General features: G+C 41.8%; 1 protein-coding gene across 5 annotated transcripts in view; it reads right to left on the reverse strand.

The window, feature by feature from the left end:
- Positions 1 to 16284, reverse strand: part of LOC130154609 (core histone macro-H2A.2) — a 28612-nt gene that overhangs the window by 8409 nt on the left and 3919 nt on the right. For 3 of the 5 annotated variants that reach the window (XM_056350789.1, XM_056350788.1, XM_056350790.1), the window contains exons 2-5: positions 12469 to 12696; positions 3728 to 3834; positions 2153 to 2350; positions 418 to 528 (exon numbers count right to left, since the gene is read on the reverse strand). In XM_056350789.1, the coding sequence (XP_056206764.1) occupies positions 418 to 528; positions 2153 to 2350; positions 3728 to 3834; positions 12469 to 12640 (588 nt within the window). In that variant the 5' untranslated portion in view covers positions 12641 to 12696. Of the gene's footprint in view, positions 1 to 417; positions 529 to 2152; positions 2351 to 3727; positions 3835 to 12468; positions 12697 to 12792; positions 12899 to 16284 lie in introns of all 5 variants that reach the window. The other 2 variants (XM_056350787.1, XM_056350785.1) reach the window with 1 other exon arrangement.

Below are 16284 nucleotides of genomic sequence, written 5' to 3' on the forward strand. Positions count from 1 at the left end.
AGGCTTCTGACACAAAACAACATGTGGAAGTTCTGGGTGATCCTGGGACCTGGCCCAGAAATAGCCCTTTATAAATGATAAATAGCCTAGGTTAAACCTAGTTTGGCAGTATGCCAGGCACAACATAACCAAGTCCAAACTGAACAAAACTCTAGTACAGCTTAGGCCAAGAAATTAATCAGTATGGTTCTCTACAGCAAAGAGAGGCTGACCAGCCTTATTCTTGGAAATCTTTTACCTGCAGACACATTTTTTGAGACCTTCTACCCTGCCCATGACTTGAGTGAGTTTTGGCCTTGAATTTGGAACCCCTAAGGGGGAACACAGGGATTTTGTACTGATGTTAGATCAAAAGCATCCTTCTATTTATGCTAGGCTCCACTGCTGTGATCCCGATCTGTTATAACTTCATATTACCTTTTGTCCTGGCACAAGACTCTTGGAGGACAAGATAGTGAAACCTTCCCCAGGTCCATCTTCAGATGTTGAATTTGAAGCTCCTTCTTTTTCATTGTCCTTTTGTTTGTTCTATTTGGGGGGAGAGAAAAAGCAAGAATTCTCAAAGGAAAAAAATAACAATATTCACCCTTATTCAGTAATGGACAGATTTAATGAATTACTACAAATATCGTATTCTCAGATCAATATATCACTCATAGCCTTTTAACCCCAAAAGATTATGTAGCAACAGAGGTCTTCACTGTTTATATAATGCTAAAACATCAGCGGTTCATCTGAGGCATTACATACGTTTGTAGTCACATTAAGAGTCAGGGCACCCACATCCATCTGTAGTTTTACCAACAGTTAAGGTTGTATTCATGGGTGGGTGTGTGCTAGTTTATTTTTGCTGCTGACAGAGCAGAGCTTATACTAAAACAAAGTTAGTAACTTAGTAACCCAGTCAAATTCTCCAAGCTGAAGGAAAAAACAACCTTATGAGCTGAAAAAAAAAAAAGTTAAGTCTTAGCTAATAAATCATAAATCTGAATCCCTATTGACATGAGTGAGCCATCACACCTCCACACAAGCAGTCAGAATGGCAAAATGAGATAAATAATAGCTGAAGTTTGCATGAAAAATCCCCTTTGTGGGAGACACTCCTTCGTGCAGCCTAGATCCATGAGCAGCAAACCTGTTTCTACCAGGGCTGCAGGAGCATGTCCTCACATCTCTCAATATTTGCTTTAAGGTATGTCAAGAAGATAACTCTTCCTATCAAGTGCTAAACTCTGGATGTGCACAATTCAAAGTAAGGGGGTAGCAGAGATCAATACACAGAGGCATCCTATTGAGCAACTCTTGTTTTCTTTTTAAAAGTACTTCTGCATATTCTCAGTTATGGAAAAGTATTGAAGTTTTGAGGCCTCCAGAAATATGTGCTTAACAGCAGTTTAAAAAGCTTAGATCAAAGCTTAATATTGTTTAATCCTACGCAATCAAAAATTCAGCAGTGTTTTTAAGATGCATGCTCTGGAATGACAAACCAAGAGCACTGATCTGCATTACTGGTTTACCAAATCAAACCACTTTGGATGTGATAGAGGATGGGCTACCGTAAGGGAAGGTGCAGTGGTCAAATTCCAATCATTTATTCTTCTTGCAACTACTTTAAAAAAAACATTAACAGTACAACTAAGAACACATGAATCAAAGAGCTTGTCAAAATGACATTTATGTACCGTGTCAGGACATGTCCTCTGGACAGTGAAAAATCTTTAAGACCAACCCAGTAACAGTACAATGCTGAAAGCCTGAGATCTCTCAAGTAGAAAACGTTTCCAATTACATCTTGCTTTATTTTAAAAGCTAGAGTTCACTGTCACATGGTTAGTGTGGAGATAAAGAGATTCTACACAGTTATCAAGAAAGTATTGCAAAGGGTGACATGGAAATCTGAAAAGTTGCCCTCAAAGCTTTAAAGGATTTTGTTATGAAAATTCATTAAAAAAATACTGTGCGTGCCTTTTTTTCCTAAAGCTTAAAGAAAAGATAATCCTGGTGCATCTATTATCATTTCCTACTTCGCACTTCCAGTTGCTACAAACAAACAATGCAGAAGTGCCGATCTATTCCTCCTAATAATCTTAGTTGGGTTTGATCCATTCCCTCTCCCCACACCTCTGGAATCCTGTACCTGCCGCGTGCTTACCTTTTTGGGTGTCCGGGCCTTGGTAGACTTTGCCTTCTTCCCACTCTTTTTGTTCACCATGGATTTCCTTCCCTTCTTCTCAGGAGTAGGCGAAAGGATGGTCTCAGATTTGCCTTTGGCACCCCGTTTCTTGGCAAGAAGCTCTGGCTGAATTCTGGGCAGAACACCTCCGCTTGCAATCGTCACACCTTTTAGCAACTGCAAGGAGAAGCCGTGTAAAGGCGCATGTTACAGATTCTCTTAACCTGCACTCAAGCTATTCTTGCTGACTACATTACATGGATGCACGTAGAGTCCACTCTTCCTGAAGCACTGCACCTTGTCTCCTTATCACAGAAAACCCAAACCAACCCCCAAAAAACTATTAGGGAGAAAATCCATAATGACAAGCGATGTGGCAGGTGATGGTGATGCCAGCCAGCATGTCCTGGAGAACTCTGTTACTGTACTGGTCAATCATTTGTCTCTTCCAGTGCTGGTCTTTCTGCATACCTGACCTTGGTGACTCACAAGCAGTGAACAAGGGTAAGAGAAGGTAAGTGCCTGCAGGCTACTTTAAAAAATTACTGCACCACAGCCCTGCTCAAAGGACTAGTTGCAGATGCCTTTGGCAGGGAAACAGATTCAGAGAAAGCAAATATGAGCCCCAAGAACCTGCTGTGCAGAGGTGAACAACAGGAATGGGCTCTGATGTTATGTGGAGGACAAAGTCTGGCTAGTTCCTAAAGGACAACACTAGATCTTCTCCAGTTCACAGGCCAGTGACCAGCACCATAGAGCAGGGAACAGGCTGGTGGTGTTAGCACACTTTTCTCTCTCTCTTGGCCTCTGTTTTGACTTTTCAGTCCCCTTGACTGGAAACAGAGCTAGGTGGCTTCATGGGCACCACATTTTCATTATTTAAAGCAGTCAAATTAAGTGCAGGAATCTTTCAAAGTGTGAATGATGTCATATATCTTCACATGGGGCCAACCAAGAAGAGATACTCTGATGCTGACTGAACTTTTCCAGCACCCCTGAATGCTGCAATTCATAGCCTATGCTATGATATCTCTTCTCACTCAAAAAGTTTAGCAGACGTGATCCCACAAGTGATCCTCAGAGTCAGAGCACTGCAAGCCGCAATCTGGTGGCTGGTGGGAATACAGATAGGGAGGCAGTCCTGGAGGCAGCAGTAGCAGAGAGTGAGCCAGACCCCTACCCAAGATGCGCCTCGCAGCCAGTATAATAGAAGACATACATTACTACAGCTTTTGGGAAAAGGTCTTCCATATGGCATGTTTTCTTTAAATGTTGGATGTTCCTGAAGAAGAAATTAAGCATCAAGTTTACTCACTTCAGCAGGACTCACAGGCTACAAAAGAAGCAAAATTTATATTGAAAGGATTTAAGTTAAGATGCTTCAGAACCTTCTTTTTTGTTTGCTTTTAATCAAGAAGGCACAATCATGTCATCTTCTGCTCTAGTAATTGCATTCTCATTCACATGTCAGACCCAACTGTTTCTAACCTTCCATGGTAGCAGCTTCGTTTGTGCCACAGCACGTAACTCTCATACTGAAATGTAAATGGATACCTGATTCAGTTCCTCATCATTTGCCACTGCCAGGAGGATGTGTCTGGGGGCAATTCTTCCTTTCTTATTGTCTCGTGCCGCGTTTCCCGCTAATTCTAGAATTTCAGCTGTAAACACATTGACATAAAAATTAATAACAAGAACGTAGCTTGAAATTCCTTCTTAATATCCATTTACCTTTTCAAGGGCATTTCCCAGTTTAAATGGTCTTTGCTACAGAAAGGCAGAAACCAACCACACTCAACATATTTGCAAATTTACCTAAAATAATTCGTCCTTCCTAATTCCCTAAAGGATAGCTAGCAGAAAATATGCTAAGCTTGGTTCACATAACTTCTTTTACAAGTCCCAAGTCAGAATTCTCTTTCAAAAGAACAAGAAACGCCCTATGAAAATGTACATCAGCAGTCCAAAAATTTAGCAGTAACCCTGTAACAATATAACAGTAAAGCATGCAATGAAACCCCAAAACCTAACACAGACAGTTCTAACAAAACAGCAAGGATTCTCAGAACCAGCTAAGATGAAGACTGAGGTGCATTTAAAGAAATACTTTGAAAGCCAACAAACTAGCCAGGCAATGCTGCAATTCTGCATTAAAGGGCATTGAAAAATCTGTAGAGAAGCTTAATTTCAGAACAAGATATGAAAGGTTTGACTTAGATGCAAGCAGAGACAACGTAAGAGCTTCAATGCATGAACTATTGGCAGAAACTTTCTTCTATACCTCCAGGAACAGGAGGCCACTTAAAAAGTAGTTTCTTTAAATTTGCAGTAACATTCGTATTGTGACTGAAGTCCCTGAGCTTTTTCTAATCGTTAGAGAGGAAACACAGATACATCTTTCTGACTTTACTTGAACTGCAGCACTCAGTATAATTCATTAACTTACACAGTTTGGCTCCTACTCTGAAGTTATTTCTCATCTAAGAACTCTACTGAAACACTGAGAAAGAAGGAAGAAGGGAATGTTTTGCTCCAAATAGTCATAAAATTCATATTCATACTTTGTTTCATATCAAAAGTATCAACTGTCCCTGTCTTGGGTTTGTATTTACATTTGTAAAAAACAGGGTAAGTAAATGACAGCCCATCAGTGTCCTATTAATGATATCTTACTCCTTTTCATAAACTAAGTAAAGAACTGTAACTATTACAAAAAGAAGAACTTTCACAAACAAAAAATCTAGTGGAAATCTACATAATGCTCTTTGGCTAAAATCCAAAGGCTTTCAACATGAGGTTTAGCTCAGTTCATGGGAAAAATACAAGTGCTCAATTTCACTCAGAATAACAAAAGTACATACTTGTCATCCAGTTTTCTCTGCTACACAGCATATACCTTTAACGTTGGAGATGTAAAAGCTATTTTTTAAAAATTATGCGCACATTCACAGTGAATTGCGTAAGAAACAGTCAGTATCTGTTGAAAATTTTCACAATTATTTATGCAAAACTTCCAAGAAACATTATCAAAGTTGTGAAGACAAGTAATTAAACTTTAGGAAATAACAGAACTGTGGTTGTGTGTCCTGGTTTCAGCTGGGACGGAGTTAATTGTCTTATTAGGAGCTAGTACAGTGCTGTGTGTTGGCTTTGATGTGAGACTTTTCAGTTTCTCAGGCTTTTTTATCAAAAAGGCTGGGGGGGCACAAGAAATTGGGAGGGGACACAGCCAGGTGAGCTGACCCGAACTAGCCAAAGAGGTATTCCATACCACAGGATGTCACGCTTGGTATATATACCTGGGGGGTTGGCCAGGGCGGGCAGATCATTTCTCAGGGACTGGCTAGGCATGGGGTGGTGAGCAGTTGCATTGTGTACCACATGTTCCTTTCTTCCTTTCCCTCTGGATTTTACTCTTCCCCTCCCCCTTTTCATTATAACTGTTACTGTCATCATTGTTATTACTGTTCTTTCATTCTTACTCTGTTTCAATTGTTCTTATCTCAACCCTCGAGTTTTACGCTCCTTTCCAACTCTCCCCTTCATCCCTCTGGGTGAGGTGGGAGTAAGCAGGCAGCTGTGTGGTACTTAATTATCAGCCAGGGTTAAACCACAATATTGTGGTAACTAGGCTACTGCCCTGAGGAAAGCAGCATTGTGCGATCAGAAATTAGAAATAGTACCGCGCTACAAATACAGACTGGGCCTACACTGAAAGTTAGGGCAGCAACCTTGGCTCTAACATTTCCTAACTGTGGAGCGTCTGACTTGAACTTTAAAGGAGGAGACTGAAAAGTGATCCTGCATAATTCAGCTATATTCACCCCTGTGGGCCTGCAGGGCTGGAAGTTTAAGACCCTCCTCCCAGACCTCTGCCAATGGAGCTAACGCAGCAGCAGACAGCAGGAACAGATTGCCATCCATTGTGCAGACCAGTACAGAGCAAGAGGAGAGACCCAGGCTTCTCCGCTGGGTTTTGCAGATATGTGCTGACAGCAGAGGAAAATTGCATCAGGGAAGAAGGAAAAAAACAACAAACAACACATACTTACCTGTGTGGTAACTGCAGTTCTTTCAGATGTGCCAACAGGCACATCCTGCTACCTGTGTGCTCACCCCACTCCCCCAGGTTCTGTGTCCTTTGGCCAGTAGCATCCTGATGGTGCACTCAAATGTCCTCTGCCTAATGTTAAGAGCAAAAAATGCAGAACACTCAAATGCCAGCCATCTACCATGGGACACCAGGAAGAAGGGAATCCAAGGTAGAGATGATGCACGGCAGACTGTGGAATATGCATGTAACAAAGGGTGCCAATTATTTGCCTAGGTAAACAATTGCCTTACCTTCTTCTAACAATTGTTTATATGCATAGTTTTCTAATGCTGGAGGCAGGGACTCATAGTCTTAACAACATAAAATGGCACTTGCAAAATGCAACATCAAATCTAGAGGCTTCAGTTATCACATCCTCTGATGATAATAACAGATCCCTAAATAAACTGCTTTATATCTCAAGTAGAAACATCTTGACAGCTGAGGTTACCTAAACTCTAAGAAGACTAGTCTGACAATATAGGTCCCATAATGAAGTCCTATACTATAACAAGCTCTCTTGAAATTGGGCATCTTGATACTCTCAGACAGAAGTTGGTTTTACTTCACATGCTCTCAGCAGCTGGCATTAAGAATGAGTGAAATGTGAAATAATCGTGCCTCCCTCAAGATTCAAAGACACAAAGATAGGTCCACATTGGAAGCATAACTTCAAATTCAGACATCTTCAGCACAGATGGCTAAAGGCAAACTAGCTTATCTATGCACTCCACAGTTTACCTTGGCCTCAGATAGACATTGCATTGCTGGTTAACAGAGTAATGCCTGGAACTATCCACTGACTCTACACAACATCTAGTATTTTTAGAAGAGCCTTTTCTCCTGATTGATAAGCACTCAGGACCAGGGAAGAACCTAACTGTCTCCCAACAGACACATGCAGGAGCCAAGCTATGACTTGAATGGGATTACATCTTCTCATCCTGTGACATACAGGAAAAAGAGGTTTCTTTGGCTGATGGATCAACAGATCTGGAGTGTCTGGGAACTAACAGCATCCTAGCCACCACAGCTATTCATTCAGCTGAGCTTAGCCTGCTTTTGTGAAGTGCTCAGCTGGACTGATAAGAAAAGCATATGAGAACTACTGATAGCAGAATTGGAAAGATTTCAGACAGGTTATCTTGGCTTTCCACTTCCCCTTTAGGATAAGTTGTGACAGTTCTTGTTACACTACCATGTTCAATTCCACCAATAATACCTTTGCTCTGAAAAGTTGTATCAGATGATGGAGTCCTTGGTCCTCAATTTGCAACTGGAAAAGTATCTGCTTGATTTGTCTCTTGGTGGCAGATGAGTACAACAGACAGAAGAGCATGCCAGCTGACGTCCTTTGAAGGAAGAAGTATTTGCTGGTGTTGTGTTCTGCCCTAATTTTGAGAAGATGACTTTCCACTGACATCTTCCATGACTTCCTCTGACCAGCACACCATTCATGTCTTCTTCTTCCTAATCAAAAGGCATCTGTATTCTCTGCCTATATTTTGGGAAGGTGCATTATGGGATGCATGCAGGTGATGTTCGATATAGATGATGACTGTAGTCAGCCCTGTGCACACTCAGAGCACAGTCTGGCATGCGTCCGTTGAAAAGTCCATAAATCCAATGGGACCGAGGCCAATTTTTCATGGAGATTTAACTCTGAAGCCAGTGGAGCCCAACACTGTTCCAGCAAACACAACCTTCTGGACAGGAATTAAGCTGCAGTTTTGCAGTATGATTTTCAAGCCTAACATATAAAACAGCATAGACAGATTATAAAAAAAAGGCCTTAGAACACTGATGAGATCGTCTTCACATTAGCTCATCAGCTGAGGTAAAAGTACCTCTTCTTGAGATACACTGTGGTGATTGCTGGTATTTTAACAATGGGGTTGATATGCCGAGGTACAGATTTGGCATTGATAATGGCTGTGGGGTGCAGCCACAATCAGTCTTGCATACAAAGGGAAAAAATGGGGATCTAGTAGCTCATGACACAGAACACACACCTAAGCCAAAAGGCAGCCTGAACCACATGGCAGCTGGGAATAAGGATCCTCAAGATGCATATGCACCAGATGATGCTAGTCAAGAGACTCAGTGCTTCAGGGCAACACAAATACAGGCCATCAGCAGACCACGTGCACTGTTACCACTCACAGAAGAGTCACTGGTCCATGCTAGGCCCTGGATGAATGCAACCACACAGCTCCGGTCCTGTTTGACCCTTCCAGCCTCATCCACCTCGCCCCTACCCCAGCTATGACTTGCCTTCCCAGCTCCATAGCTGATTCTCCTTTCCTTGAGAATCCACACCTGAGACTTCTATCTGAGTTGCCTTTCCCAGACAGCTTCCATTTCTCATGTCTGCTCTTCACAGCTGTAGTAATAATCAGGCTCAATCTTCCTTTCTAGGTTCTTCATTATGAAGACCCCCTCCATCCAGCCCTTGGCCTGTGCCCTATTTTTCCAATCTATGCTCCAGCTTCCCAGCAGGATTTCTGGACAGCCCTTGCCATTTATTTGCCCACTGGTCATCAGCTCAGCTGTGCCCACTAGCCAGATCCATCCTGGCTATGTCTCTAACATCAATATTCTTCTCCCATAACCATCATCTCCTCAAAGTGTCATCACAGATCTGCTCCCAGTCTCCTCCTCTGATCAGCATGGAACTTGTTCCCAGTCTCCCAGTTAATTCCAGCCTGCCCTTCCCACCTCACAGACAGTAAGCAGGATTAGCTCTCCTTCAATTCCTATTCATGTACTCCCTGCCTTTGGTCCCAGACCTCTTGTCACCTGCTTCTGTGCAGCTTTTGCCTTCACATCAGAGAACTTCCTCCCCTGTGCTTCCCAGTACCGCTGAGACCACAAAAAGCCTGCTCCCTGCTCTCAGTGCTGTGACCAGGAGCAGCCAGGAACAGCAGTAAGAGGGATAGTCCTTCTGAGCACCTGTAGCCATGGGCTGAAGTATGCTCAGCCGCTGTGTGGAGTGGCCCACATGCAGTCCTGTCACACATTGGAGCTGAGAGGTTGAGGCATGCTCTGTGGGGACAATGCATAGGCAGTCTGGGCAGCACTGGGAACTGAGAGAGGCTGGAGCATACTCAGCGAGGACCAAGTCTTCAGAGATTTTAGCTGTTAAAACCAAAGAAGTCTCTGCTGAGCATGAGCAACCTGTGTTTTTTCAGTTACAGCTTAGCCAAAGACAGTAGATTTCTCCGAGATGGCAGAGACCAGCAGTCCCCTTCCATAAAGCATCGAATTTATGCTTAAATGCAGAGAAGCACCCAGGTGTTTAAAGTTCTCATGAATGCTTTAACAAAAAAAATATGGTTCAACCTGCTTCTGTAAGACAGCTAAAGAATCAGACTCCCTTACTCCCACCCTCCTACAGTTAGCCTGAAGCAGTTGCCCTGTATGCAGTCTTACAGCCTGAGTAGCCACCATCTCATAGTTGCAAGTCCATAAGACAAAACTGGAACCTGTCACAGGAAGTATCAGATAATATTAAGAAAGTTACCAGTTTGACATATAATACCCTCTTTGACAACAGCCTTGGAAAACCACATTTCTAAATTTCTAAAGTTTCTAAAGGCTAACCAAAGACTGTATTCACACACACATATTAGGAATAACTAGATCAGCAGGGCTACATGTTGCAACACTTTTTACATTAAACTATCCACCTTTGCAGTCTTTTCAAACAAAACTGGATAGAGCACAGAAACTTCGCTATGGGAAGACCACTATCCACAAGCAGTAACTGTTTGCTCAGAAACATTATTCTATTACAATATATACAGGGTTGGAGGAAGATAGGCTTCTCTCCCTGCTGAACCAAACAGCTTAAAATAGTATTCCCTTACAATTTATGTGGGCCCCCAGCCTACACCTCTAGCAATTTTCTTGCCTGGTTGACTACACACTCTTTTTTCCTAAAAACAAAGTGTAGGCCCACACATAATCTGCCATTACCATATTAATGATTTAAATTAAACTGCATTTACTAGCCATAAGCAGAGCGAAGATTTACAGTGTTCTAGTTCAGATAACAGGTAAACAGTGCTGTTTTTAATGTTATAAAAAGATGACCGTAACTCAGTCTGCATTACCAAAGTGCTGCATATACCAGATGTGCTGTTGACAATTTATTACTACACCTTGTAACAATTGCCACGGCTCAGAACAAGCATCTCCAAATGTTTATCCTAGAAACTCCTTTGAATGCTATGAATCCCTGTGGAGTGGGAAAAGGGAAAAAAGTATTCTTCCCCAGACTGAAGGTCAGCAGAGTCATTATGCAGCAAGCTACTCAGGTATAAAAGCTAGTGCAGTTTCCAAAACCCATGTAATATGGTTTTCATCTTGCAATACCCAGACATCCAGAAGTCTGAAGATGACTTTTAAGTGATTCACAATCAATGATAAAGTAAAGCAAACATATCTTGCTATAGAGAAATGAATATTTATGACATTCCTGAAGAGGCTTGAACCTCCACTAGAAAACATACAGATGCCTACAACAAATACAAGGTTTAAAATCACTGTGGTAGAGCAGGGGAGCTAGAAGAGCTATGAATTCTCTATCCTTCTCTCCCCCTGCTTCCCCCTCCCTACAGCCTCTGAAGCATCCCTGCCTAGTAGCACTCCATGCTGCAGAAAGCTAAACAAGCTCTGCAAGTCACAGACTTCCCTGGTACCGCATAACCGCACCAGCTCCACTGAGATGTATTTCTGCAGATACAAGATTTAATTTTTAATGTATGAAACTGGATTGTACAAATATGAATACATGCATGTTCTTAATGAAATGAAAGATCTTCTTCAAAATCACTTAGACGACCGATCTTTCTCTATGATTAAATGATCTTAATATCAACATGTTTGTTCTTACACAGTAAAAAAAAATAAAATCACTCAAGTGGGAGAGATGTTCAACATCTTGGATTTTGATTCTGCTTTTCAGTGCTGTTATTGCAAAACCAGCTCCTTTTCTGGACTTACCTCCTGAAGGAGCACGGCATGAACATAAATACAAGCTTAAACATTTTGTTTACATTTCTTCCACATAAACAATACTTTTTCACTCCAGAAATAGCCTCAGAAAGAAACAAAAACAGACATTGATTCTCATCCTGCAATTAATCAGCACAGATGCTGCAGTTTCTGTAACATGGGATTAGACACCATCAGAAATTTAATTTTAATAGTGAAGTTACCAGATTTTCTCCAGACCTTTGAAAGAAAATAGTGCGTGAGAACAGGCTTTCATCTGTAAAAAAGACAATAATATTTCCATAAAGACTGGCATGCTATTATAGAGACAACCAGGCTCCATACAAGCTTCTTCAATGCCAGTTTGGCAACAAACTATGCTCCTGAAACATAACCCACTGAGCTAATTCCATGCTGGCTTGTGCCTCCTCACAGGTTCTCTAATGCACCTCAGTCTTGATCTGTAATACCTAAGTAACCTAAATCAGAATCCTCTCTGCACTGGGCATTATAGCAATTTGCTAAGGTGCTGTTTTCTACAATTAAATAAGAAACCGAGCAGACATGATATTAGGACAATCTGAAATATTACAATACATCACAGTATATTGTATCACCATATAGCACCTACCCCTTCCTCTTGAGGTCAATTTCAGAAAGGAAAGGAAAAGAAAACCCAGGGTATGTGGGAAGATTTAAATACTGAAACACTTTCTTTATACACTTAGGCAAGCCAAAAGGTTTTATAAAATACAAATGAACAACCTCCATATTTTGTAACACTTTGTGTTCTGCAAGGAGAAACGCAGCCAGTGAAGCAGTTTATTCACTGAAAAAGCACAACAGATGTACAAGGTGGGTTTGCTTTTCTTTCTCCTGTTATTCGCATCCAGGTGTATCAAAAGCCTAATTCACATCAGTTTTCTCTTGGACAGAAACTACCTAGATGTGACTCCTCACTCTGCAGAGCAATAAAAAATAATTCTTCCAGCTAGTGACCAAGCACGGTGCCTCTAAAGGAGAAAATTTCCATCTTCAGCCTTTTCAAGAAGCAAGTTAATCCCCTTAGCATTATAAGCAAATTTCAACAAATCCTGCAATGTCAGAGCCTGATTTTCAGAAGTGCTGAACATGTTTGCAAACCCATGGATATCCCTGGCTTCTGTGCGTGATCAGCACTTCCAGGATCAGGTTCTTGGTTTACCTGCTAGGTACTCTATGACGGCTGCCATGTAAACTGGTGCTCCAACACCTATCCGGTACTTGTATGTTCCTTTCTTTAAGTAGCGCATCATTCTCCCCACAGGGAAAATAACACCTGCCCTGCTTGAGCGCGAGAGTTTGGACATTTTCTTCTTCCCACTTCGGCCCGACATCTTGCAGCTTTGTGCTTTTCAATTTGCTGGTGATTCTTAACCCCTTGCTCCAAAAGCTGCAAAAGAAATAGGGTTGGTGTTCAGCATGCGGGAAACATCTTTACACGTTATCTTATTCTTCCAGAAAAAAAATCCAAACCCGTTCCAAATACCTCTTAAAGCTGACACATTATTCATTAAAAGCTGGATAACTTGAACATTTGCTATAACTTTTCTCCTGACTACTGCACTGTCAGTGCAGCATTATCACAGAAAAATCTGTTTGGAGAATATAAAAAAATATTAAACAATCAAATGCACATTAAATGTATCTTAAAAAAAATAAACAAAACATCAAACAAAAACCCCAAACAACCACAACCACATCACACTAAGGCAGACATCCGCAACATGGAAGATTTCCATGCTGACTGTTAAGTCAGCAAGTTATGAACAGCTGAGAAGTACTCACACAGCGGACAACATTAAATAAGCAGAAAAGCAGATGATGCTGTCACCTACAAGTAGAGGAAGTCATACTGCTTGCACAGGAGAAGGAAAAACCTACCTACAAACACACTGCCTCTTCACAGGTCTTTCATATGGGGAATTCCACATGCAGGGCTGAAGAGGAGAAGCAGGCAAGCAGCTGTGCTTCAGCAGCTCTCTCCCCATGCCGCTGTGGCCTCAGGAACTGAGCCCCAGGGGCCAGTTCACAGGCTTCATAATTCTCCACAGATCACTTTCACAGCAGCTCCTGGGCACCCCAGAAGCCTTCCTCCGGTGAGCTAAGAGGAGGTCTTTAATCTCTCATCTTAAAAGGACCAGTTTTTTCTGTCCATCAAGCTCCCAAAAGATGTGTTTTTTTCCCTCCACTAAGAGACAATTAGGTGTATACATAGGAACAAAGAAAACGAATCTCACATTCTCCTTGTTTTTCTGGCAACCATGAGATTGCAGGTAAACAGACGACAAACGCTGCAGCCACTCCACTTCAAAGTGCGCACGTGGTCATAGTTACATCCCTAGCTCTCAGTCAAATAATGGGGAAGTTTTAACTCTGTTTACAAAAAGTGTTTTTAACTCCATTTTGATAGTGGCCCTGGTGGCCTGATTATGATCCTGGTTACTCCTCTGAAGTAACCAAAGAGCATGTCTGCCACAGATGGTATTTCTGTCAATGAAGGCACAGCCATTTAAGTCCCAGTATTCATTCATCTCAATGAAACAAGGAAACAAAAGGAAGGAGATAATTTGAAAAACATTGTGATGACTTTAGGTGATACTGTTAAATTTTATCACAATCTGCATTTTAAATAGCCTTCAAAAAAAAAAATTGACACCATTGCAAGCCCTTGGGAACAATCAACATTCATCCAAGGAGGGCACAGAAATCTGTTTTGGTCTTATCCTGCTCATTACAAAGCAAGTGTATATACAAAGAGGGTCACCTGTCCCATAAGAAGCCAGACATTCACAGAAACCAGCTCATTCATAATAGCCAAAGCCAAGGGTCAGTTTCTAGAATAACCTAACTTGAACGCTGGTTTTGCTTACAATATGAAGGAAATAAAATCACCACAGGGTCTGCAGTGATTTATAAAACCCTGGCATGTCCTTGTCTATCAGTCAGATATTTTTTTCTTTCTTTGTGTAATATATTACGTGGGCACAACAGCAAAAGTCGGAAAAGATTAAACCAGTAAACCTATCAGACACGGACACCTCAAAATTAATGTTGCTCATCATCCCACTCAAAGTTCCCTGGGAGCTGCCAGCCTAGATCACAAGTGGTGGTAAAAGAGTTCATAAACTGCCACTTACAAGTGCAGATTAAAGGCAACAGAAACTTCAAACAGATACAAGTGGAAAAAATTTCCAAGCAATCCAATAATTGCATCGATGCAGGAGTAACCAGTTGTGTAGGACAGGGAATATCTGCCAGGAAGCAGCTTTGCTTATTAGGACCAGCAGGTTACAGCGGGGGAAAAAAACCCAAAGCCGTTTTGAAAAGGCAAACCTTGCATCAAGGCGCATATAAGCAAGAGGACAGCCAGCGCTGAGCTGCGGAGCCACGTCCAACCACAGATACCACACTTCAGGCATGCGCAGCAATGAGAATCCAAAGGAGGTTGATAAGAACAATCAGACATCTAACACAAACTAAAAGGGAAGGCAAAAAGAAGTGGGGAGACATGATAATGGTCTTTGGAGATGTAAAAGGCTGCTTCAAAGGTGGAGGGAGTAAGCGTTCCCTGTAAGAGTACAGGACAAGAGCAGGACTAAAGCTGTGTAGCAGGGAGGAGAGTGGAGCACTGGACATGGTCAGACAGGGAGATGGCAGAATCTTCCCACCAGGACAACTTTAAACCGGTTAGAGAACATATGTCAGAAATGGATCTGCCTTGGGAGTGGAGGATGGATGAGGTGATCTCTTGAGGTCCCTTCCTCCCAGCCCTCTTGCTCAATGAAATGCGCAATTTGTGATAAACACTTTATAAACTTGCAATTTCACATTACGCTACCAATTAACCTTTATAAAGTGTCCTTTTCAGTTCGTGATAACTGACATTCAAATTAATGAATAAACGTAGGCTGGGAATTAGGTTTCTAGCCATCAGGGGAGCAAACTTCTGCAACAGCCTTCTCTTATGAGTAATACGAGCAACAGTAACTCATTTTAAGGTGGAACTTAATAGATGTATGCACTAAGCTACAATGTGATTCCTGCAATACCAGCAGGACAGTTTCATCATCTGAGAGTTCAGTCCTGTACTAAAATCCCTACAGAGAACCATGATGAAAGAGTACACTACAAACAACCATGTATCAAAATCATATTAAGCAAACCTCTCATATATTTCTCTTAGAGTACCAAATCCCAATCACAGTGTAAATCAAGGGGGAAAAAAAGCAAACATCATGAGATTACATCCACAGAAAATGCTGTAGTTGCACTTGATCTCTGCAATAGAAAATCGAAAGATATTTGTATAACTACACTGCTCTGGGGCATGCTGTTGCATTATATAAATTTCTGTTTAATTAATTACTTCTGGCTCAATCTTCTGTTGTCTCACTGAACTTTCCACCCCTGTCTATCCCTTTATTTTTCCCTTCTGTCTCACAGCAAGTCTCAGGCATTTTTCCCCCTGCTGCCAAGGCAACCTTTGGAATCCCAAAACATGTTTCCAAATACACTGCAGGTAACAGATCAGGTATGTTTGTGGAATTTTGTGAGAGCCTAAATACAAAAGAGGTTTCAGAACTCTGCTAATGTGCTCTCTCTCTCTCTTCTTTGCAACTTACATGGACCAGGAGTGACACATACAACAGTATGTTCTTGTCTCATCTTGTCTTGAATCCTACGGCAGGCAATCTTTGGCAGAAATCCAAGCTATGGCATAGTCACATCTAGAAGAATGTAACTCCTGTGGACCTGTACAAAGACATGTGGCATGCTGGGGTTGCCAACTATCTACGCTAGGCACCTTGGAAGGTGGACACTAAGGGAATGGTTCACTGGTTCAGGTGACTGTCAGTCTTTGGGATCTTGAAGCTCTCTTGCACAGAAGAGCTACGCCTGATCTGCAGCAAGGCCCCAGGTGTTCGGGCTCTGTGGGCTCATTCCTCTCATGGGCAGGGATTTGGTTTACCTTGCAGAA

This window comes from Falco biarmicus, chromosome 9 (assembly GCF_023638135.1).
Source record: "Falco biarmicus isolate bFalBia1 chromosome 9, bFalBia1.pri, whole genome shotgun sequence".
Classification (NCBI taxonomy): domain Eukaryota; kingdom Metazoa; phylum Chordata; class Aves; order Falconiformes; family Falconidae; genus Falco; species Falco biarmicus.